This window comes from Sceloporus occidentalis, unplaced genomic scaffold, assembly GCF_023333645.1.
Source record: "Sceloporus occidentalis isolate IW3139 unplaced genomic scaffold, rSceOcc1.0.p SCAF_5, whole genome shotgun sequence".
NCBI classification, from domain to species: Eukaryota; Metazoa; Chordata; class Lepidosauria; order Squamata; family Phrynosomatidae; genus Sceloporus; species Sceloporus occidentalis.
In genome coordinates this window covers 155051912-155077552 of record NW_028316985.1, presented here as the reverse complement: position 1 = coordinate 155077552, position 25641 = coordinate 155051912, and the positions used below count along the sequence as shown (strand labels likewise).

Genomic DNA, 25641 nt, shown 5'->3' with positions numbered 1-25641 from the left:
GGGTCTGGGAACTAAAATCTAAATTATACTTTGGCTGTACTAATCGAAGCACCAGACACCATGTTTAGCATAGCTTATTCTGTCATATTTATTAATAATAAACACTATATTTATTCTACCATACAATTTTACAGCTTTCTTAAACCATATTGTGGAAGAGCCCTGGGTCTGTCTTTTCTTTTCTTTCTAAATGTTTGGTTTGTTCTGAAGTGGCATAATTTTTTTAGGTTCAGTATAATCTCTGTAATGTTGCATGACAACAAAATGTAAGCATTAATCAAGGTGTAGGAGGACTAGTGATTTTTGCATCCGGGCATTATGAAATTTCCTTTGTTCATAAACTATTACTTTGCTTTACAGGTGTGGAAAGATTACTGATTTGTATCAGGGCATTATGAAATTTCCTGCATTGCATTATTCTTACTTACTTTACAGCAGCAATATAGTGTGTTGATTTCAAGGAACAAATTAAAAAGCACTCAGTTCTATTCAAATTCCACTGGATTTAATAAGAAGTAAGGGTTTCAGGATATATGAAGCGTTTTTTAAAAAATTATCTGGTCCAAAGATTACTCAGAAGAATATTTGATGGGCAAACTTATTGTCAACATTAATGAAACCATGAAAGCAATGGTGATGTCATAGTGCTTGATCCAAGTTACAATGACATAGTGGATCCTTGGTATCCACTGGGGTATGGTTTTAGGACCCACTCTGGATACCAAAATCCGTGGTTGTTCAAGTCCCATTATATACAGTAGCATAGCAAAGTGATGTTCCTTATTATAAAATGCCAAAATCCAGGTTTGCTTTTTCAGATTTTTTGAGGTGGGAATATTTTTGAACAATGGTTGGTTGAATCTGTGGGTGCACAGTCTGTGGATACAGAAGGTCGGCTGCAATGTTGAGGTTGTTACATATTTCCAAATCAGTGCTAAATTTAATATACCATTCTATTGCCTAGTTCTCCCATGTGATGAAGTGTCTCCGTATTTTGGCCACACTTGGTCTGGAGATTTTGGAAGTAGTAGTCCAAAAAATAACTTTTCCAGGCTCTAATCTTAAGAACACAAGAAAAGTTCTGCTGGATAAGAAGAGATATTCATTTTTTGCAGCATTTTCTTTTCTTGTGATGGCCAGCCAGAAACATCCACGAAGCCCATAAGGAGGAATTGTTGTTGTGTTGTGTGCTTCTAGAAGTTTCTGACTTATAATGACTCTAAGGTGGCCCTATCACAGGGTTTTCTTGATGAGATTCATTCAGAGGGGATTTGCCTTTACCTTCTTCTGAGGCCGAGAGTGTGTGAATTACCCAGGGTCACTCAGTGGGTTTCCATATCTGAGTGGGGATTCATTCAAATCCTGGTTTCCAGGATCATAGTCCAGTGATCAGACCGCTACACTACACTGGCTCTTTAAGAAGGTATAGAGCTAGCAATTTCCTTATGATTTCATATAGGGGTCTTCCAATAAAGCAATAGAATCATAGAATCATAGAATCATAGAATTGGAAGAGACCACAAGGGCCATCCAGTCCAACCCCCTGCCATGCAGGAAATCCAAATCAAAGCATCCCCAACAGATGGTCATCTAGCCTCTGCTTAAAGACCTCCAAAGAAGGAGACTCCACTACACTCCGAGGGAGTGTGTTCCACTGTCGAACAGCCCTTACTGTCAGGAAGTTCTTCCTAATGTTGAGGTGGAATCTCTTTTCCTGTAGCTTGCATCCATTGTTCCGGGTCCTGTTCTCTGGAGCAGCAGAAAACAAGCTTGCTCCCTCCTCAATATGACACCCCTTCAAATATTTAAACAGGGCTATCATATCACCTCTTGACCTTCTCTTCTCCAGGCTAAACATCCCCAGCTCCCTGAGTCGTTCCCCATAGAGCAAGGTTTCCAGTCTTTTCACCATTTTAGTCACCCTCCTTTGGACACGCTCCAGTTTCTCAATGTCCTTTTTGAATTGTGGTGCCCAGAACTTGACACAATATTCCAGGTGGGGCCTGACCAGAGCAGAATACAGTGGCACTATTACTTCTCTTGATCTAGACACTATACTTTTATAGACTGTAAGCCCGAGGGCAGGGAACCGTCTAACTAAAAAGATTGCATGTACAGCGCTGTGTAAATTTACAGCGCTTCATAAATAAAGGTTAATAATAATAATAATAATAATTGATGCAGCCTAAAATTGCATTGGCCTTTTTAGCTGCCGCATCACACTGTTGACTCATGTTCAACTTGTGGTCTACTTGGACTCCCAGATCCCTTTCACATGTAGTTTCATTCAGCCAGGTGTCCCCTATCCTATATCTGTGCATTTCATTTTTCTGCCCTAGGTGCAATACCTTACATTTCTCTGTGTTGAATTTCATTTTGTTAGCTTTGGCCCAGCTATTCAGATCATTTTGAATGTTGATCCTGTCCTCTGGAGTATTAGCTATTCCTCCCAATTTGGTGTCATCTGCAAATTTGATAAGTATGCTCCCAATTCTGTCATCCAGGTCGTTGATAAGGATGTTGAATAACACTGGGCCCAGGACAGAGCCCTGTGGGACCTCACTGGTCACTTCTCTCCAGGCTGAAAAAGAGCTATTGTTGAGCACCCTTTCGGTTCGGCCAATCAACCAATTACAGATCCATTTAACAGTTACTTTGTCTAGCCCACATTTTACAAGCTTGTTTGCAAAAATGTCATGGGAAACCTTGTCAAAGGCCTTACTGAAATCAAGATATACTATATCCACAGCATTCCCTTCATCTACCAAGCTGGTAATTTTATCAAAGAAAGAGATCAGATTTGTCTGGCATGACTTGTTTCTCTGAAACCCATGTTGACTTTTTGTGAATATGGCATTGCCTTCTAGATGTTCACAGACTCTCTGTTTAATGATCTGCTCCAGAATCTTTCCTGGTATTGATGTCAGACTAACTGGACGATAATTGTTGGGATCCTCTTTTTTTCCCTTTTTGAAGATGGGGACAACGTTTGCCCTCCTCCAGTCTGCTGGGATTTCTCCTGTTTTCCAGGAGTTTTCAAATATGATTGCCAATGGCTTCGATATTACATTTGCCAGTTCTTTTAGTACCCTTGGATGTAGTTCATCTGGTCCTGGGGACTTAAATTCATTTAGATTAACAAGGTATTCCTCTACTATCTCTTTACTTATTCTGTACTGAAATTCCCCTAATCTGTCCTCTGCTCCATTATCCTCAGGTTGAGCACCCTTTGCCTTTTCTGAGAAGACTGAGGCAAAGAAGGTGTTGAGTAATTCTGCCTTTTCTTTGTCCCCTGTTAGCATTTTGCCATCTTTTCCACCATTTCCTTCTTCTTCCTTTTGCTGCGGACATATCCAAAAAATCCCTTTTTATTCTTTTTAACCTCTCTAGCAAGCCTGAGTTCATTCTGCGCTTTAGCTTTTCTGACTTTACCCCTACAAATGCCTGCTATTTCTTTGAATTCCTTTTTTGTGATTTCCCACTTTTTCCATTTCTTATACATGTTCTGTTTCAAACTTAACTTGGTTGAAAGTTCCTTAGTCATCCATCCTGGTTTCTTGAGACACCTCCGATTTTTCTTTCTCACTGGAACTGTTTGAAATTGTGCCTTCAGTATCTCTCTTTTGAGAAACTCCCATCCGTCCTGAACTCCCTTCCCTTTTATTATTTCTGACCACGGGGTCACCCTCAATACTTCTCTAAGTTTACTGAGATCCGCTCTCCTAAAGTCTAGAATGCGTGTTTGACTATGCCTGGCTTCTCCTTTCCATTGTATAACAAACTCCAGGAGAACATGGTCACTTCCACCTAAGGATCCCACCACTTGCACCCCATTAACCAAGTCATCCTTGTTGGTTAGGATCAGATCCAAAATAGCTGACCCCCTTGTTGCCTCTTCCACCTTTTGGACCATGAAATAGTCTTCCAGGCAAGTGAGGAATGTGCAAGACCTTGAGGATTTTGCTGAGTTTGACTTCCAGCAAATATCAGGATAGTTGAAGTCGCCCATCACTACTATATCTCTCTTTTCTGACTGTGTGGTCATCTGTTCTAGAAAGATATCATCCAATTCCTCAGTCTGTCTTGTGGGTCTGTAGTAGACTCCCACCATAACATCCTTGTTGTTTCCCTCCCCTTTAATTTTTATCCAGATGCTCTCCACCTGGCTTCCATGATTGATGTCCTGGATCTCTTCACTGGTGTAAATATCTCTGACATATAGTGCTATTCCTCCTCCTTTTTTGTTTGGCCTATTTCTCTTTAAAAGGTTATACCCCTCTATTTCTACATTCCAATCATGAGACTCATCCCACCAGGTTTCAGTGAGGCCTATTATATCATATTTGCTTTGTTGTACTAGGACAGTGATGGCGAACCTATGGCACGCTCAGAGCCCTCTCTGTGGGCACACGCTCAGTCACTCCAGCACAGAGTTCACCAGTTTGTTACTAGAAAGATGGAGGAACGTGGCACTTTGTGACAAATAAGTGGGGTTTGGGTTGCAATTTGGGCACTCGGTCTGTAAAAGGTTCGCCATCACTGTACTAGGAGTTCAAGTTCATCTTGCTTATTTCCCATGCTCTGTGCATTAGTGTAGAGACATCACAGACCACGGGTCCCATTTACTTGCTGCTTGTGCAAGTTTTTTTGCCTCCCACTGTTGGGCCCTTGCACTTTTTTTCTTGTTTCCTCTATGTCTGTTTGACTATTTTCTCCAGCCCTTTCACCTTCCTTAATATTGTCTCCCTTCCCCACGGAACTCAGTTTAAAGCCCTCCTGATCAAGTTCTTGAGACTGTTGGCAAAAACATTTCTTCCAACTGGCGTGAGATGCAACCCGTCCGTTGCAAGAAGTCCCTCCTCATGGAACCGCAGCCCATGATCAAAGAATCCAAATCGTTCTCGGCGGCATCATCTGCGAAGCCAGTTGTTCACATCCGCTATTTTCCTCTCCCTTCCTGGACTGTGCCCTTCAACTGGCAGAAGAGACGAGATGACAACCTGTACATCCATTCCTTTCAGCTTCCTACCAAGCACCTCGTAATCCCTTTTGATGTTCTGCAGGCTGTGTCTTGCAGTATCGTTGGTTCCCACATGGACCAAAAGGAAGGGGTATTGGTCAGTAGGCTTGACCAGTCTTGTCAGCCTCTCTGTCACATCACAGATCTTTGCCCCTGGAAGACAACACACCTCTCGAGACATCTTGTCAGGCCTACAAATCACTGCTTCTGAACCCCTCAGCAAGGAGTCCCCCACTACGACCACACGCCTCCTACGAGGTTTAGCAGTGGCTATTCCCTTGGGTAGGACTCTCAGGCTTGCCTGCTCTGTTCTTGAAGTCTGTTCATGCTGCTCTTCTTCATCCTCCTTGATAAGGGAAAGAGCTTTGAATCCATTCTCTAGCTGCAAGCTCGCCGAACAATCCCTTCTTGGCCTACTTCTCTGTGTGACATTCCTCCAGCTGTCTGCCTCCTGTGTATGTGAAGTGACCTCCTCGGCTCCAGCATCTTCCTCTGCGTGGTACTCGTCCAGGATTGTTAGTTCTGTTGTGTCCAGGAAATCCTCCTGCTCCCTAATATGCGGAAGTGTAGCTACTCTGGACTCCAATTGCTGCACTTTCTCCTCCAAGAGGGCTACCAACTTGCACTTGGGGCATGTGAAGTTCTCCCTTTCTGTAGGCAAGAAGACAAACATCCCACAAGTGTTGCAGGTGACTGCCATGGTTCCATCAGTGTCCATACTGAAAAGTCTTAGGAAATTACTGGAACAGGACTGTGGGCTTCCTCAATGGCTGCCCAGCAACCTCTCTCCTCCTCCTCTCTGTAGCAGGAACTGCTCATAGAGTTGGAAGAGACCACAAGGGCCATCCAGTCTAACCCCCCTGCCATGCAGGAAATCTCAATCAAAGCATCCCCAACAGATGGCCATCCAGCCTCTGTTTAAAGACCTCTATGAAATAAAAATAATAATAATAAAAATTTATTTATATCCCACCCCTTTGAGGTCAATCGGGGCGGCTAACAGTAATAAAATACAATACATTATACATCAAAATCTACTTCCCTCCCCCCCCCCCCCCTTAAAAAGTTATTAAGGGATGCCTGTTACATATGTAAAGAATGTGGGATGTATGTGAGTCCATCGTTCAGGATATTTTAGGGACAACATATCATCACCTGATATTTTCACTTTAATTGATGCTGCAGTATCATCTAGCACCTTCTCTGGTGTCACTGGTTGCCACACAGGTAAAACCTGATTCATGAGCATTGGGGTGGAGGAATATTAACTTGAAGGTTTTCCAAATATGTTGCTAAAATGAAGCACCCATTCTTTAAGAGATATTAGCCTCCTTGGCAGTTCTTCTGTTTTCTTTCATAACTGTCACAAGTCTTCAGAACCTCACCTCATTCTTTGTCTAACCCCACTTGCCTCAAGGTCTTACATTCTTTTTATGAATATATTGCTTTCTCTTTAAAGCAGATTTTTATTGATTTGTTGTTGAAACACTCCAGCTTTTCCAGATTGGCCCAGTGTGGCTTTCCTATCCATTCTAGATAGAATTGTCTCCTTAGTCTTATGTTCCTTATCATACCATGTAGATAGTGACAGAATGTCTTTGTACTGTAATATTAGTTACATATGGCTTTAATGCAGATGTTTGGCATTGCTGCCTAAGATAACCCAATGACTGCCATAGGCCCGGTCCAGACGGGCCCTTTAAGACGTCCTGGCGACATACTAGGGTTGCCTCAGGGCGTTGCTTATATATGCCCCGCAACCCTAGTACATCGCCAGGATGTCAAAATGGCGGTGCCCTGTCTACATGGGTGCCGCCATTTTGACTTGACCGTCACGTCCAAATGGTGCAGTGTGGCTGTTACGTTCTGGCGCCGCTGCAGGGCACTTGTGGCACCCTTTCAGTGGTGCTGGAAGGAGCTCCGAAATGGAGCTCCTTTCGCCACTTGTATCGCTGGTGCAGCCTTTACATGGCTGTGCCAGCGATACAAAAGAGAAAGGGGCCAAGTGGCCCCTTTCTCTCTTTCCCCGCTGCTGTCGGGGTGTCCTTGGGGCATGAAGCCCCAAGGACACCCCTTTCCAGGCTGCAGGGAAGCGGCATTTTGCCACTTCCCTGAGGCCTGGAAAAGCGGTGGATCGGGGCCTCTGGGGCTGCCGCTATGGCTGCTCAGGCCCTGATCCATCGGGGAAAGGGGCGGGTGCAGGCTGCCCCAAATGAGAGGTCTGTATCGTGCCTAAGATAATTAAATTGAGCCAATTTCCTAGTCCTTCTTGATTTATCACTTGAGTCATTCTTCACAAACCTTCCATAGGGAAATAGTGATCATCAGATTATGCAGTGTTCTTGTGTTTATCCCCATGTTATAATAAAATGGAGCAATGGTAAAAAACAGTGGAGAAAATGTATACTTTTTTAGTTCAGTAATACATTTCATGTTTTTTGGTGAAGTTCTTACAGCAGAGGGTATGCAGTTACATATAATTTTTTTAAAAGGTTCCTATCAATCACAGTTTTTTCATAGCAAGTAAAAATAATTTTCTTTTCTCAAAACATGCACTTTGCTTTTTGGAATGTCCCTACTTGAAATCAAGGACACATGTAAGTTCTTTGATGAGCCAGAAGCAGGATGTGGGAAAGCAAATTGTTGCCTTTGTTGAAGGAAAATAAACAAGACAGTTCCTTTACACCAGCTTGTCAAAGAATTACATGGTTTTTACTGTTCAAACTATACCATTGTGATGCAATTTTTGTAGTATATTGCTGAAATGTACACTATAACTTGAGTGTTATTTATATTTTGAAAAATCTGCAGTGCTTTTTTTTGTTAATTTACATGATGGTTTGATTAATTTGTTGCAAAGATATAGTAGAATTTTAAAAACACAGTTTCCTGTCATTTCAGAATCTTACCAGATGCAAAATCTATAAACATATACACGTGGACAACACATTTAAGCTTTTAGCAAAATAACATTGCCAATCCTTACTGGTTGTATTGCTTTGCTTTCTTCTAGTGTTTATTTTAATTATGAAGAAGCTGTAGATTCTTAACTCAAAAAATAGGGTGCAGCCTAGTCAAAGGAATGAACATTTGTTAAACACATTTCAGCTTACATTTCAGCCTATATATACTCATATTTCTCTCCTTTTGTTCATCCTCCAGGATGTTTTGCAATAGGAACCTTTTAATTAATTTCTTACACAGGGAGCACTTGCACAATGTGTAGCAGGACATACAGAATAGTTTGTTGTTGTTGTTTGCCATCAAGATGGTTTTGACTGTAAATGAGAGGCCTCTAAGAGACCCTTCTCTTGATAGTCTTTACATCTTGCAGAATCTTGCAGGACTTGTGACTTCGATGATGATGATGATGATATTTATTTATATCCCCCCTTCTCCCAAGACTGGGACTCAGGATGGCTTACAACATTGAGTCTATCCACCTGTAATGTGGTCTTTCTCTTTTCCTTCTACCTTCAATTTTAGTACCATTATCTTCTAATGCATCATGTCATTCAATATATCCAAAGCAGATACCCTCAGTTTAATCATTTTGGCTTCTAGGAAGAGTTCAAGCTTGATTTGTTGTTGGACCCATTTATTTGTCTTTCTGGTAAACTGCAGTATTTGTAGACCTTTGCAGAACCACATTTCAAAGACGTTGTGGTACCTCCCATCTTTTCCTCTTTCTTCACTGCCCACATTTCACAACCATACATAGAAATTGTAAATACTAAGACTTAGCTGTTCGAGTTTGTTATTCACTGATATGTCTATATATCTTTATCTTTTGAGAATTTTACTCAGTTCCTTTGTAGCTGCTTTTCCAAGCCTTTTTCTTTTTCTGATTTATGTAAAGGCTGAAGTAAAGGAAAATGATGCTAAAGATCTTTAAAAGTTTTGACAGGCACAACTATTTGTGCTCACCCGAAGGACTGGATGGATGAGATAGTAGAGGGAGTTGACGATTCTTTTAGGTGCTCCGAAAAGAGATTAAGCTCTCACCTTTCACCAGGGCATGGTTCCTTTTTTGATTAGAATTAAAGTACAGTACCTACATTGACCCATGGATAAGTCGACCCAGGTTTTTTGGGTCAGTTTTTTGACTAAAATTTCTAGACTTATACACGAGTATATACAGTATGTATACAAAGAAGCTTTGTAGCACATTTGAAACTAAGGCCTGGTAGACACTGGTGCTATGCGCCGGCTGGGGCTGATTTTAGGGCTTGGGAGAGCGGAGTGTCCGTATGCTCCCAAGTCCTACCACGTGCCGCCGGTACCATTATGGCTTGCTCCCGTCCATGCGGGGGCCGCCATGATTACGTACATGCAGCACTGTGTCCAAATGGCACCACACCATGGATACATCATCGGTGCATGCGAGGTCTCCAATGGCACCCCATGTGCACCTTAAAAAGAACCCGCTGGGAGCGAGTTCTTTTTAGAACTCATGGAGGCCGTGCCATTTGGTTGCTGCAGCCTCCATTGGGAGTAGAAAGGGGTGGCGTCTCGCCACCCCTTTCTCTCCGTCTGTCGAGCCCCTAACTGAAGGAAAGAAGCCCATGCATCTGAGGAGTAGATTCGTATCTATGAAGAACCTCTTTCTTTTTACCAGCTTCTTTTCTTCAGTTAGTTTCAAAGGTGCTACAAGATCCCTTTGCATACTAATCTTCCAGACTAACATGTCTTTGAATTCTACCACTTTGAAGTTATGTAACTCTTTTGTGGTCATCGTTTTTCTTTTCTTAAAACTACTTTGGCTCTTCTTTTCAGCAGTGCCAACAAGCATTGCGGGGGGTTTGGGGGTTTAGTTTAGGATAGTATAATTATATATTGTTATAGTCCCATTTTAATACATTTAAGTGTTTAATAATTTTTTAAGGGGGGGAAGGGAGTATAAATATTTATGTATATTTTATTATGTAAATTTTTATGTTGTTCACCGCCCAGATTGGCTTGCCACTGGGCGGTATAGAAATAATAATAATAATAATAATAATAATAATAATAATTATTATTATTATTATTATTATTATTATTAAGCAGCTGGGTGTAGTGGTTTGAGTGTTGGACTAAGGTCCTGGAGACCATGGGAATCCATTGGGTGATCTTGAGCAAATCACACACAATCAACTCCTGAAAATCCCATGATAGGCTTGCCTCAGGGTTCACATAAGTTGGAAACAACCTGAAGGCACACAAGAACTAGAGTTAGGTAAAGTGCCACTGCTATTGTCTCAGACAGATCCTCTGCTTTTGTCGCCTCTCACTACTGCTGCTGCACAGCAATCTCCATCCTAGTTAACTACAGGTTGAGTCTCTCTTACCCAAAATACTACGACCAGGACTGTTCTGGTTTTTGAAGGTTTTTAGATTTCAGAATACCTGTATTTGCATATACATAATCTTGGAAATGGGACCCAAGTTTAAACATAAAATTCATTTATGTCTCATATACACCTTACACGCATAGCCTGAAGGTAATTTGATATGATATTTTTAATAACCTTATGCATGAAATGAGGTTTGTGTACAGTGAACCATAAGAAAGCCAAAGTATTCCTATTTCAGCCACCCATAAAAAAAAGTTTTGGGTTTTGGAATATTTTGGATTTCAAAATTTCCAAATAAGGGAAGCTCAGGCTTGTATGAATAAAACACAAAATTTTTTACACTATACTAGCTTGCCTGTGAGGGTTTTTCTGGATCTGTGGTCCATAAAACTAATTTTCCTAAGCTATTGAAATAATCTAAACCCGTGGTGGCGAATCTTTGGCATGTGAAGCCATTTTTCAGGGCACACAGAGGGCAGGGAAGAGAAGGAACAGGTACGCACTGATTCTGCCTTTTCCTGGCCATCCCAAGCCTTCAGATGCCCCCTGGAGAGGCAGCTGAAGGCACGGGGTGTGGGGGAAGGAGAAGAGGAGAAATAGGCACACACCTGTTTCTCTTCTTCCCCCCTCACCACCCCAGGCCTTCAGCTGTCTCCAGAGATGCAGCTGAAGGCCCGGGAGGGTGGGGGGAAGACATCCCGCCCCAGGAGATGGAAGTCCTGCCCCTGGAGGGCAGATGTCCCGTTCCCCCCGCCCCCGAGGTTCTGCCCCCAGCACCAGGTAACATCCAGTGCCGAAATGCCTTTTAGTTGGGACACTCGGTCCTAAAAGGTTCGCCATCACTGATTTAAACTGTTGAAATAATGCATGAAAAAGAGGAGCCATATAAGTGACTAGATGTTTGCATGCTGTTTTGACCACTGATGGTCATGTTCCCAAAGCAAGAAGCCACTGTTCACTAGAAGAATAGCAATATAAGAGGACCCTATTACATGAAACCATCTAGTCTAGCATGCTGCTTTCCACAAGGAACAACCAGTTACCTCCAAGAATCCCACATGGGACCCAATACCCATCCTTGCTGTTACTCCCTGCAGCTGATATTCAGTACCCTTTTCAAAGGCCTGGTACCATACACCAGGCTTCGTCCCAGGGGAGAAAGCTTGGGAACCAAGGAGCAGGAGGGGTGCGCACGGCCTTGCTGGCTGCTCCATCCCTGAGCTTCCTCTCCACAGACAAAGCCCAGGAATGGAGGAGCAGGAAGAGCACATGTGTGCCCTTGCTGGCTGCTCCATCCCCGGACGTCCTCCCAGGGGAAAAAGCCTGGGAATGAAGTAGCAGGAGGGGCATATGCATGCTCTTACTGCCTGCCCTGTCCTCCAGGGAGAAAGCGTGGGAATGGAGGGATGCATGTGTGCCCTTCCCACACCATTTGACATCATTGTCAGTGATGCTAATGCCCCTAATAGAGCAGCAACACAATGCAAGTGTTGCTACTAGTGATGTAGACACATCCTCTCTTCATGAAGCTTAAGACCGTTTATTTTGAGAGGATGAAAGTAATACAGTTGCCTTGGTCTTGATAGTTTATACATTCTTTAAAAGGTTTTTCTTCCTCTTCACTGCTACTGGTACAGCTGATTCCTGCCTATGACAGCAAAATTCCATATTATATTGCTGTACTGGGGTGTTACTATATAACTATTTAATCCCAACAAATGGTAATTAATATAATTTGCACAGTTTCCCTCCTGTCACAAAATATTTATATGCTATTCTTGACTGGTCTTCACACATCCTGAACTGTTTCAGGAAATTAGTCTGTTCAGAATACATTTTTTTTAATTATTTGCATGAGAATTGCTAGGTTTTGTGCACAAAAATTTTGTGTGAAAAAGAGCAATTTCACACAACAAAATCATGTGGCTCTGTGTGTGTGTGTGTGTGTGTGTGTGTGTGTGTATACATTTGCTGTTTTGTTCTTCAACAAGTTTGTTGTGCAAGTTTCCTAGATTTTGAATATAAAAGAAGCAGCAATCTTGCACAAAAAAGCACAGACACAGATGGCTGTCTGGAACAGTACTTTTTTCCTTACCAAATCCCATAATTCTCACATGAAAAGCACCTACATTTCTGTGAAGAATAATTTCCCCAAATAGTTTGGGATGTGTGGATATCAAGCAAAAATTGCACAGAATTCTCACTACTGTATTATTATTCTTTACTGGGTTCTTGTGTTTTGGGACACCTATAATTTTGGCCAGGAATGAAATAGTGGCAAATATTCTTTTCATCCCTATTCTGTGCATTGTGAGGCTAAAGGTACATTTCTGACTCTCTCGTGAAATACTTACGCAAGTATGTGATCCTATTGCTGACATATTTGCAGATTCCTTAGATTGTCTCAAATCATTTTCACATGGGGCCAAAATTAAACGTTATTTCTTTTGGCTTGTCCCTTCTGCAGCCATGGCCACTTCCTTCTTAGTCTGCAAAGGACAAAGGTATGTTCAAATGCTTGATCCTAAGCCCAGTGTTTAATTTGTATGTTATTTAACTTCCTGCCCCCCAAATATGAAACACTGGCCACTTCCAACAATGGAAGTAAACCTTTTGATTTGTTTAGGAATTGCTTTGATAATAATGTAATCATCAGTAGAGAATTCTGGCATTATTAGGGTGACTTTAGGTAAAACAAAACAATGTAAATTCAGGGTCTTTCAGACTTTCAGTAGGGAGAGTGCCAAGATTCATAGTTGTCTGTCAGTTATGAATTGTGGCTTTTAAAAACATGAACATTTAAGTGTGTTCGATGGTTAAAACACCTGCCTTCTCTTACAGTGCAATAGATTTGAGAAGAACTTGACACTTCTTATATTGCATTTGTAATCCCTTTGGGGTCGCAGTCTTTCCAGGAACTTAGTTTGAGGCATTTACAATCGCAGGGGTTGCTCAGGCAATCTGGAACTTTCTCTGAGGGACTGACTCTGCTTTCCTACAATAAGGTGCACATATGCTATAAAATGAGTGCCAAAACTTGTTTGAACATTTCACGTGCAGTATAGTCAAGAAATTAAAAATTAACTCTTGAAGGTCACATATATATTTAGCAGTGATGTTTTAATGACTACATTTAAGAGACAAAGACACCACCCTTGAGTGATCTGAGCTGGGAAATCACAGGTTTTGAATGATCCAGAGTTTTAGAAATTATTTGAGTGGGACAAGAAATAGAAACAACTGGCAATGAACCACATTCGTTTCTTTAGCATCGCTCCATTTTGAAATTCAAGATTCTTCCTGTATGTTAATATAATAATTGCATATGGTATCTTATTCATATTCCACCAAGGCCAAACCTGTATGTCACTGAATGGGGGGAAAATGCCAAGTGTTGTATGAGGTCATTTATTTACTTGCATGAATTGGAACTGGAAGCAGAAATACAGTATTAATCTGCTAAATCAGGGATGGACAAAATGTATCCTCTGAAATGCTGTTGGACTGCATTCTCCAGTGTACATTGGCTATACTGGCTAGGGTAGCTGGGAGCGGCTCTCCTACAACATCTAGAGTAGTGCCACTCAAAGTGATGGACCCTGGTGACATAGATATGTGTGTGTATGAAACAATTGTAGCCAATGGTCACAAATATGGTACTGATCCCTGGTACACTGAGAAAAATAATTGCAAACCCCCAACAGTACATAGTCTAAGCATTGACCTAGGGAGTGGCTCTATACCTTCCCTTGTTTTAGTTACCTAATAATAGTTGTTAAACGATTAAAGTGACTAACTTCTTCCACAGAGTAGAAAATGGTTGATCTCCAGTGGTGTTTTTAAAAAATATATATAGTAACAGTATTAAGTTGACATTTGCTTATTTTCCTCTCTTCCTAAAGTTCACATAAAAGTGGGGGGTTTTTTGACATGAGAGGAATTGTAAGTCTAATATCAACATCCTTTGCTTCTATTATGTGGTTTCTAGTCAGCATCTTGTTAGCACGGGAATTGGAAGACAAAGGAAGAAGGGAGACTTAGGCCTGAAACGGACAGGCCAAAAGCACTGCATGGTGGCCCAAATCTGGTGCACAAAGTAACACAAAAAAGCGCACCTTGCTGGTGGTCAAAGAAAGTTTACTGTGCTTTTGGTGCTAGCATCTAACACTGTGTCTGACACAATCAACACAATCTAATGGATAATAATTACTGAGATAAGAAGTAGTGGTAGTACACTTTAGGTGAACTTTAACTGAGCTGAGACATGACATATTACAAGGTATTTTAAAAACCTGCATACTTGGACATCTGTTTAGCAACCTTGTGAAAACAAGGGAATGCTCATTTAAAGAAACAGCAACAACAAAACCTACATTCAGTTATTAGAATACTAAATTGCATGAAAACATGAGCACCTTGATGTTTTGCTCCAATAACGAAAAATAGTTTGAGGTACTTCCCTGGGCATCTGTTAGGTAGTGGGTGTGATTAATAAATGTATTCAATAAATTGTTGTTTGCCTTCAAGTCATCTCTGAATTATGGTGACCCTAAGGCACCATAAAAATCATGGCAGACTCTTGGCAGAATTTGTTCAAAGGGGATTTGCTCTTGCCTTTCTCTGAGGCTCAAAGTTTGACTTGCCCAAGGTTCAGCTGTCTGAACAGTAGACTTTATTTTTTCAAAGTACACTATCTCAGAGAGAAGAATAGGGTTTTGAGCAGCATGATTTAAAGGGAGGATGGTCCATATGGATCAGAAAGTAATGCCAGTACTAATGGGTTGGACTAGTTTTCATATCTAGAGAACCACAGCACTTCCTTGTCTCACAAAATATATAATACCTATCTTTATCATTCCTGTCTAATTAAATGTAGACCTGTTGCATGAAGCAAGCCAACAGAAACTCTGAGGCTTGATCCTCTTGATCCTTTCAAAGATGTTGTCTCTTTGGCACAGAAATAATGCAACTGTCATATAGAGATGGAAAGATACTGGTATTATTTCTCTCTGACTTGTATATGTTGGACATGTACAAGGGACTCAACATAGTTTGTCCTTGACAAAACTCTGCATGGATGCATTAGTATTCAGAATCCAGATACCAAGATCTTGTAGTTTTAATCTCCTTTTGTATCCCCATATTAAGTAGCCATCTGACCTGGATTCATTCCTTGCTAAGTGCTATAGAGAGAAAACACACACAAAATGTCCCACAGCAGTAGAGTTTATTTCCAACGTCTTATTACCTGTGAAGTTTTGGCTTGTAGCTATACAGTTCCGGCATCCACAGGGGTTGGCTTTAGAAATGTACTGTACTGTGGCTGCAGTAGATGTCTCTGGTCATATCTTGTTACACATTACAAACTAAAAATAACATTGAAAGGTTGTCACTTTCATCTCTTAAAAGGAACGTTATAGATTCTGGCAAGTTAATTTGGAGTTGTGCAATCTTCCTGCTTTTGAACTTTCCAGAAAGTATATTGGACATTTGCCTGTATCTAGCAACTTGTATGACTTGGTTGGACAAAGATATGCACACTATGACCTTTCAAAGACATCCTTGGAAGATAAATATACTTTGGGAATCTCAGAAGCTGTTGAGCACTGTATTTGCTTGGGCATCTTTATAGATCCCTTTGGGACTTTGTTCCTTGATCATCTCATGATTTTTTAAAATGGAGATGGGATAGAGTCTGGCTAAACTACAGGTTGTATCTCCCTTATATGAAATGCTTTGGATCAGAAATGTCTGGTTTTTTTCTTTCTTTCTGATTTTGTAATATTTGCATACACATAATGAGATATCTTGGAAATAGAACCCAAGTCTAAACATGAAATGCATTTATTTTTTGTATACACCTTATACACATAGCCTGATGGTAATTTTATATATAATACTTTTGATATTTTGCGCATGAAACAGTGTGTGCACACTGAACCATCAGAAAGCAAAGGAATCACTATCTCAGCCACTCATGAAAAAAGTTTTGGATTTTAGAGTATTTCAGATTTCAGAATTCTGGATAAAAGAGTTTCATTTCATTGCATTGCATTACATTTCTGTGCTGCCTTTTTCCCACAAATGGACCCAAGGACCCAAGAAATAAGCCCCATTAACATCAGTGGAGTGTTGGTCTTTGAATCTCCTTGAACCTTTATGTTCTTCTTGCACTATGGTGGCAACACCTGAACAGTGTTTGATAAAGGTCTTAAACATACTGACCCCACATATCTCACACAAGTGTATACTAATGGGGTATATGTGGGTCTGTCTGTCTGTCTGTGTATACGATAAATAACTTTAAGGTTATTTTATAGAGTCTTTTTTTTAAAAAATTATTTCTAAGGACAGTTTCCAGAAATGAAGCTTAGTCTCCTAATGAAGTGTATGTATGTAGGTTATGTTCCACAAATATAGCTGAAACTAGGACTTGGCAGAGAATGTTGTTTAAAAATATTCTGTCCTAGCATGTCCAAACTCGTTTTTGTTTCAGAGTTCTTTTGTTAAAGGTGCAGTCGTGCCATGCCTCTGCCAGAATGATGGGATCTGTATCAAATCCGTATGTTTGGAAAGCAACTATGTTTGGAGCTTTTAGTTATAAATGTTAGATTGGAATTTACATTTAATATATCGCTTGGAAGGGTACCATGCCTAGGTTTTTTTTAAAAAAAAAAATCACAAGCAGAAGAAAGGGAAACTGATCTTTTAGCTAGATTCAGCACATACCCTGTGGGTGTTAACTCTTATCGGAATGACTGAAAATCAGCATAGTCTTTCTAAAAGATCCTTTGTGTGCAAGCGTAGAAGGTTTTTGACATAACCTCATAAAAACCTAAAACAAATAATCTCCTCTGTTTATTGCATAGTCCATGTGCTAATTCTTGGAACACAGTTCATCTTTCTTCTTCTTAGCTCTGCCTGTGCAAACATAGGACAAATAGATGATAAGAATAAGTAGAGATAAACAAGTATCCTGTGCATGTTTGATGAATACACAAACACATAGGAAAGGAAACTGATTTTTATAAAACAAATGAGATTTGTAAAAACTTCAGGTTCATTAGGCTTTTAAACTTAATGAATTGTCAGTATTTTCATGAATTCACACAGCCCCCATTGTTGTAGCTTCAGGGTGCAAATTGTGGCTTGTTGATAAAATTTCAGTATTGGAAGTTCCGGTTGAAATTCTGAAGTTGTTTGGGATCAAGGTGTGTTTTTCTCCTTTAAAATGTATGATTTAAGAGGTATTTAATACTTTTATTTATTGCCTTCATTTGAGAGGGATTAGTTTTGATGTAATGCTATCTGCTGTTTCTTCTCTTTTCATATGTAACTTTGGTCCAAAACTCACTGCAGAAATAGTCCAGTTTGAGACAGCTTTTACTACCCTGGCTCAATGCTAAGGAATTCTGGGAACTGTAGTTTTGTGAGACATTTAGCCTTCTCTGTCAGAGAGCTCTGGTGCCACAATAATCTACAATTCACAGGATTCCCTAGCACAGAGCCAGTGCAGTTAAAGCAGTGTCAAACTGGATTATCTCTGCAATGTGTTTTGGATCTTTGTTTTTTTTAAAGATTGGATTATTAAAAACTATCTGCTACCTTCAAAAGTGCTTGCTGTTTTCAATTTTCAATTCAAAAATATATTATGGCCATATACCATAATATGTCTATGCCTTTACATATTGGGAACTGAGGATGAAAGAGACAGTGACTTCATATATGGAGCATAGGGAACATGCTAAACAAAATAGTTTCTTGACATGAGCATGAACTGGCAAAGGTAGGCAAGATATAAACTTGGCCTGCTTTAAACCACATGTTATATTTCATTAGTTTCAAAATTTTGAAACTATGTATGCACAAGCCACAACTAAGCTGGAATCTACATGCGGATTCTGGGAAACACAAATTTAAAACAAATGAGAGAAACAAACATTAAATCCCCTTGTATGTAGGCAAATATACTAGAGGCTTATGGGGGTTGTAGTACAACACATCTGGAGGACAGTATGTTGAGAATAGCTGTGGTATAATATTCTGCAAAGTAGAATACATGGACCTCTTAAGCCTCAAATGAACACTGATCTTTCTTCTGAGGAGAAGTCACTGGTTGTTTATGCTAAGCCAGCAAAAGGGTGCTGTTTAGACTTATTCATTCTTTGGTTCTTTGAATTTGTCAACCCACTATGATTTGCATGTGCATGTACAACGCTTGAAGAAACAGCTGACTGCAGGAACTGTCTTGGCTCTTAAAATCTGCTTAAAATCCAGCATTTGGGGAATGAAAAGATAAAATAAGGGAAGGTAGAGGCAACATTTGTACTGTCCCAACAGAGAGATATGTTGAGCCATGAGTTATGATTTTTGACTATGTATTTCCTTGACTGGGGAAACATGGTGGCCTTCATTTCTATTGATGTTTTTGTAATACCTTTTGACCCAATTTGAGAATAAAGCCAAGTCAGTGTGACTGGTCTAGTAAGAGCTGGAAAGAAATGAGTAAGTACCTTTGTAGATTTGACTCTAGGGTTTTCATGCCCCCCCTTTTTTTAAAAGGCCTAATTCTGGAGCCTTTTCACAGTCCTCATGCTGAGTGGGAAAGCTGGCTTCGAAGAGGGGCCCATACAACAAGCTAGTGCACCCTCTCACAGGTAGTCATCATCCGGGAGAGCTCCACAATTTGCACTATTCACAAACCACCACAGGATGCCAATCTGGTTCAGGTTCCTAATCCCTTTCTCACACAGTCTCTTGTAGCCATCTACAGGGGTGGGAAAGCAAGCTGGAAAAAAAAGGGAAAGGAAAAGGAAACACAATGAAAAAGGCCAGCCTATTGGGCTGCCAGTTGCTTCACAGACAATCGGCACCAGCTGCAGCCCAATTAAATTCAATGGTTCACAGGTGTTCCCGGCAGACGGTGCATTAACCAAACCACTTTGGGAAGAAAATACCTAAGACGTGAACACAGAAGCTCATTTCTTCCTCCCCTCTCTCCCCCAGCCCCTCCACGCCCCAAGATTCTTTCAAGCCTTTTTGGAGCACTTCAAATACAAAGAAGCTGAAAAGGACTTTCAGCTCCTTTAGAAGAAAGTTCCTGCATAAAACCACAATGGACCTGACTTAGGCAATCTAAATCAGCCATTCATTTCATCTGATTCATCCTGCCAGATGAACTGTCAGGTTATCAGTCCATGGCTTCAGGAATAAAATAAGTTACACCTGACAGAGTTTTTCTCCAGAAAGCTATGACTGATTGGCAGTGATTTTTCCTTTTTTTCCAGTTAGAACCCTTTCTCTAAATAATAATATTTATCTCTGGTCAAAGAGATTTGAGGTCAAAATAACTTGGGTGTTTTCTATGCCATCAATGAAATAAGTGGCAGACATCCCATTAATTTTCAAAGACCAAGGCTCCAGCTTGTTTGCATGGGTATTTCCATTGCAGTCTGCTCTCAGGACAGTTTTGCAAGATCATGCAATTGAAATGTCTAGTTCTGATTGTCACAGAGAAGACAGGGCAAAGTATGTAAAATGTCTAGTTCTGATTGTCACAGAGAAGACAGGGCAAAGTATGTAAAATGTCTAGTTCTGATTGTCACAGAGAAGACAGGGCAAAGTATGTTCCAGAGGTTGAGCAGTAATAACGATGTTGATGGTTGTTTTTAACCATGTTTTTAAATCTTGTAATTTAAAGCAAATACCAATATTGATGGGAAAGAGAGTAGCATTTGTTTTCTACAACATAATAGTTTAGAAATATGTAGGATTTTCACTTTTTGAACTCAATAATACTGGTATCTGGATAAGGCCTAAAAGCCAAGCCCTCCATGCCACATGGGGCTGGAACCCATAGAAGATGTCCATCCATTTATTGCAGGGATGGGCAACTTGTGCACACACACCCCAAATATGGGTGACCTATAACTTCCACCATCCTTTTCTATTAACACCTCTGTCTTGGGATGATGGGAATTACAATCTGGTTACCTGTGGAGGCCACAAATTGCCTGTTACTGATGTTATCTATAGCTATTTCATGTGTTTAGAAATCTGCCAAGCAAAATATTAATGCATGATATCCACCCAATATTGATCTATATTGACACATAGTCCCAAGTACTATGTGTCACAAGCAGACAGTAAGAACTGCAGCTGAAGACAGGATAAAACATTCAAAGTTGCTGAGCCTATAATGTAGAATCACATGTATAACATATAAACACAAATGATATTATTGGGGACTTAAAGCATGTGGAAGAAAGTAAAAAAGAGATTTACCCAGTTTACAGAGAGATAGAATTCATCTCACCCAAGCTACAGATCTGTAGTCCACCAATATGCAATATCTATTACTAGTTACTCTGTTTCTATATCTGGTATATCAAAGAACTTTCACATGTTTTATACTGATTTTGAAATGTAACTGTGGCACGTTCCCGACGGGCCCTATTGGGCGCCACCGTTATGCGTAAGGGGCGGCGCTTCCTGACGCGCCTTGCCCCTCGCATGTAACGAGGGCGTCAAAATGGCGGTGCCCTATACAGATGAGTGCCGCCATTTTGACATGACGGACGCCTAGCGTCCGCACATCTTGGTGCTCTTGTGATGCCACAAGGGCACCATTGGCGCCTTGAGACGTCACAACGGCGCCGCAAGAAGAAGCCGCTTTTTGTGGCTTCTTTTTGCTGCACGGAGGAGCCGCGCGGTTTGTCCACTGTGGCTCCTTCGCACAGCAAACAAGGGCTTTTGGTCAGTCTGTAAAGCGCCACTGTTGCACTCTCATTTTCTTTTAAGAGTGTTAGAGTTAGAGATGATTACACTTGTCCATCCATATTCACTAGGGTTAGGGGCACAAGACTCCCATGAATATGGGAAAACCGCAAATAACAAAAACAACATGTTTTTTTTACCTGAAAGGACACTTCTCTAGGAATCTCTAGGTCCTCCAATGCAAGATTCTAACTTTGTGGTCAATGTCCAACCGACACTGGCCATAGAACTGTGCTAGAGGAGCTACAAATGCCTAGTAGATTATTCTCTCTAAGAATCTCTAGGTCTTTCAGTGCAACTTTTGGTTAAAGTTGACCATATAGTTGCACTGGAGGACTTAGATATTCCTAGAAAGAACATAATAATCAAATCTATGAATAATCAAATCTGCAAATATCAAAGCCACAAATATGGAGGGATGAGTGTATATTGTTTGCAACACATTACAGCCATCCCTCCTGATTCGCATTCTGGACCCCTGTGAATCCAGAAAAATACTGATATTCAAGTCACTATTGATTTCAATGGCGGCGTGCTCCTGCGTGCACTTCAGATGCACACACCATTTTGTCCTTCCCCACTTGCTGTCTGCGAATGGGCAAGACCGCAGACTCCAAGTCCACGAGTTAGGAGGGACGACTGTATACTCAACTCTAGTTTTAAGTACAAGTATACAAATTAGGTTTTTTTCCTGTGGGTAAGTTTTGGTCTTTGCTGTTTTAAAAACAGTTTAGATATGTGGGAAGTATCTGTAGATTTATTCCTTTTAAAATTATCATAGTCTGGGTTTTTCTGCTTTGGAGCTGAGAAATATAAATATATGTGTCTGTTCTCTGTATTAGCTAATAGACTACAGCTAGGTGTTATTAATACTGTATGATGAATGTATATGCAATTTATTTTTTAAGAAAACCATTGTCACTGTATTGTAAAGAACTAAAATGCATTGCAACAGAGTGCTGATCAGAGCTAGCAGTAATATCCCAGTAAGTTTACATATAGGTCTAAATCCCTTCAACAGTTCCTAAATGACTCTGGTAGCCATTAGTATAACCTAGGCAGTGGAAGTCTTTTCAGCAACTGGACAAACAAGGAAAATACACTGAAAGGCTGACAAATGCCTTCATCTGGCTTCTTTCATTTACACACATAAGAGTGCAGTCAATATCAATCACTGTTTTCCCCCTTACATGAAAATCGTGGTCTCCCTGGACATTCCTCAGACGCCTTTCACCACAGTAATGTGTCTTCAGAATGACATTAAACATGAAGCTGTTTCCGCTGTCTGAAGTCCAGAGAGCTTAAAAACATATTTTAGGCTTTAAGATATTAGCCCTCTGCTTTTCCACACTTTTCTGCCTTTTACCATTTGCTCTTTGAATTAGAATTTTTGACTTTAAAAGAAAGCTTGACTGTTTTCCCTCTTTTTTTCTGGAACACTTACTAAATTGCTTTCTTGGTTTTTAACTGAGCGTCTCCATATGTATGTTTTAGTTAAATAAGAAGGCAATGTGATATTACAATAACAGATATCAGAATGCAAATGTGTATTGATGAATTTTGCCAACAGCTGAGCCAGGGGATCATTTTTACATACACTTTTACTAATGCGCAAGAAAATTATGGGTGTGTTCTGCCTTCTGATGCCTTCTGCTCTGAAATATATCCAATTCCCAGGAGATAAAATGTTTCTCTGATTGATATTATGTTACTTGTTTTAAGTAATAGTAGTACTAACAATGTCTGTAATAATAGTAATGATAAGAATTTTTATTTAAATTGTCTTTTTTTTCTCCCCAGATAATTGCAGTTTGCAGAGAAGCTGCTCTTCTTGCCCTTCAGGAAGATATTCAGGCCAAATGCATTATGGGGCAGCATTTTGAACAAGCACTGGCTATTGTGACCCCTAGAATTCCAGATTCGCTACAGAAGTTTTATGACGATTATCAGCAGAAGAGTGGACTGCATTCACTTTGAGAAATTGATTAATAATGGTGCAGCGTGCAGTATGACTTCAGGAGCCCTTCTATGAGTTGAATAGCTTTTTTGTGTGTAGCAAAGACATTTATTTTTATAAGTCAAATGCTTGAATTGAACTTTGCTGTAGGAGTTTTCTTAATAAAGAGCTTGAACAGAGGTTGGGAATTGTGTAAGCATGACAGAAATGGTGGAAACATTCTCTGCTACAATAGCATGCCATAATTTTACATCATTATTGTAATCTTGTCACTGGTGGCTTCATTTTAGTTTGATCTCTCTTTTCTTTAGAACATGAGTCCATTGGCTTCTTTTCAAATTATCTGTCATGTACTCTAAGCCATATTCTAAGCCATCCAAACCACATAAACACATCTGCCATTCACCCAGCTGCCCCTCCTCCAAACCCCAGCTTTCACATGGTCCACATTTCCCCCTTGCCATTTTCAGAGCTGCCAAATGTAAGTTGATGTTTTAATTCAGCTATGAACCACGACCCCAAGACAGATCCCTCTCGTGGTCAGGCACCACCAGGATCAAATCCCATCAGTGTTTATGTGAAGTTACACACAGATGCTGGAATTTAAGGTTCTTTTCCCAGTTTGGAAGAGATCATTTTACAGGTTTGATTGATTTAATCACCCTGAATAATTGTGTGTAAAACCCAGAAGTAACTAATTACAGATAATAGGTTACATATAATTAATTCAGCAACATGGGAGCTACCTTGTATTTAATCAGGTCCTTGATCTCTGTATCTAAGTATTCTTATCTCTGACTGGTAGTGGTGGTCCATGGTTTCATGTCTATTGATATTCCTTGGTGGTCTCTCATCCAAGTGCTAACCTGTCCTATCCTTGCTCAAATTCTGAAATCAAACAAGATTGGCTGACTTCAGGATAGTGTGGTAGATAATTCTGATTAGACTTTAAAACTAATTTAATAGTTACAGGAGGCTGTGGCCTCCTTAGTTTGACGTGTTTTGTACCACAAACAAAGTCTACAATATTCTGAAGTTGTTTTAGTTCTGAATTAACCTTTCCTCAAAAAGAGTTAATTTTAAAACCACGTTAACCCAAGTAAGGAATCAGAATTTTTTTGAAATGCAACTGTAATTTGTTACTTTTTCAAAAACAGCTTTCCAAACAAGCCTGTCCACCCCACTTCTTACCCATAACTTCAGGTTATTGTGAACAAGTTAAATAGCTTCTCATCCTAAGGAAAATGGTTGAGGGGGACCCCACTTTTCTCTTGTAAGAATTGTTTTGTTTTCTGATCTTTAAGCTATCATTGGTCCATTAGACTATGACTCAGCTTTTGGTGACTGATTTGACAAAATATTTTAAAATTACTATTTGCACAGTATTAACTTAATCCTTAAAAGTTCTCCATGCAACCCAGAAGTGTGGAAAATTGTGATTTCCAATATTATGGAGAGGCCCCACACACAGAGGATGTGCTCCTCTTCAGATTGTTACTCTACATGTGGAAAGCAACAACCAGTGTATGTATGGAGGGGTAACATACTCTCCTTTCACATGTTGATTTTCAGCTCTTTTCCAACATTTGAATAGTGTTGATAAGACAACTACTATAAAATTCAATTAAACAACAGTAGAATGCAAATTTATTGAAACAGCAACAGAACTAATAAACCAACAATGAAAGGCACAGCAACGCTTGAACTGTCTGTCTATTTGGGGAAAAAACAAAACAAGGAAGAGTGTTCCATAGTATTGGCTGTGTGACTATGCCAGAAAATGGATGAGCCTATCTGAACATGTATTTTGATACAGTGCATCCACACTTACTTATGTATGTGAGCATCCAGAAGTAATGTGAGCATGCAGCAGTAATGTATCAGTGGAAGTTTGTTTTTGAATATGAATCTCCTAGTGGTGTCTGGGTGATTCTGGCAAGAAGATAAATAAGATGAGGAGGAAGATGGTATCCATGCTTGGGAAGAAATAAAATAGCAGTTTTTGTATCCACCACTGTAAAGAAGTATTATTACACACAGAATCAAAAAATATGAATTTCCTAACTGCTAAAATTATGTAACTTTCACCAATTTTAACAAAAAGTACAGATGCTTTTTGCCATTCCTGTTTAATGATCATTTCGGGATCCAAGGGGATATTCTTGAGATTAATAAGTGAACGGCGTTTTTTTAAATCACTAGATAATAGTGATTAGCTAGTGGCAAATGTTACATATTATTTCTCTAAAGAATTGTTATCCTACCTCTGCCTGGTGTTCTTAACTGAATATGATGGATGTGTCAAGTGACGAGCAACAAAATGTGGCTAAAGTTGTATTGGGGCTCTTGAGCACATATGCAAAGTCCTTAACTATTTTGATCTTAACAAGAGGTCTCATCTTCTGCCCATCTAATCCATGGGTGGATGACTTGTGACCTTCCAGATGTTGTTGGATTGCAGTTCCATCTGCCCTGACTAGTGACTGGAGATACCGTAGGCCAGAACTTGCCCACACCTGTTTTAATCCTTTCTGTTGTTCTCAGGGCTTCTC

At 40.1% G+C, this 25641-nt stretch overlaps 1 protein-coding gene across 1 annotated transcript in view; it reads left to right on the top strand.

Annotated features, from left to right (window-relative positions):
- Window positions 1–25171, top strand: part of AFG2A (AAA ATPase AFG2A) — a 179561-nt gene extending 154390 nt beyond the window's left edge. The window contains exon 16 of the mRNA XM_089527241.1: window positions 22933–25171. Within this exon, the coding sequence (XP_089383367.1) occupies window positions 22933–23109 (177 nt within the window). The 3' untranslated portion in view covers window positions 23110–25171. The remainder of the gene's footprint in view (window positions 1–22932) is intronic.
- The last annotated feature ends 470 nt before the right edge of the window (window positions 25172–25641 follow it).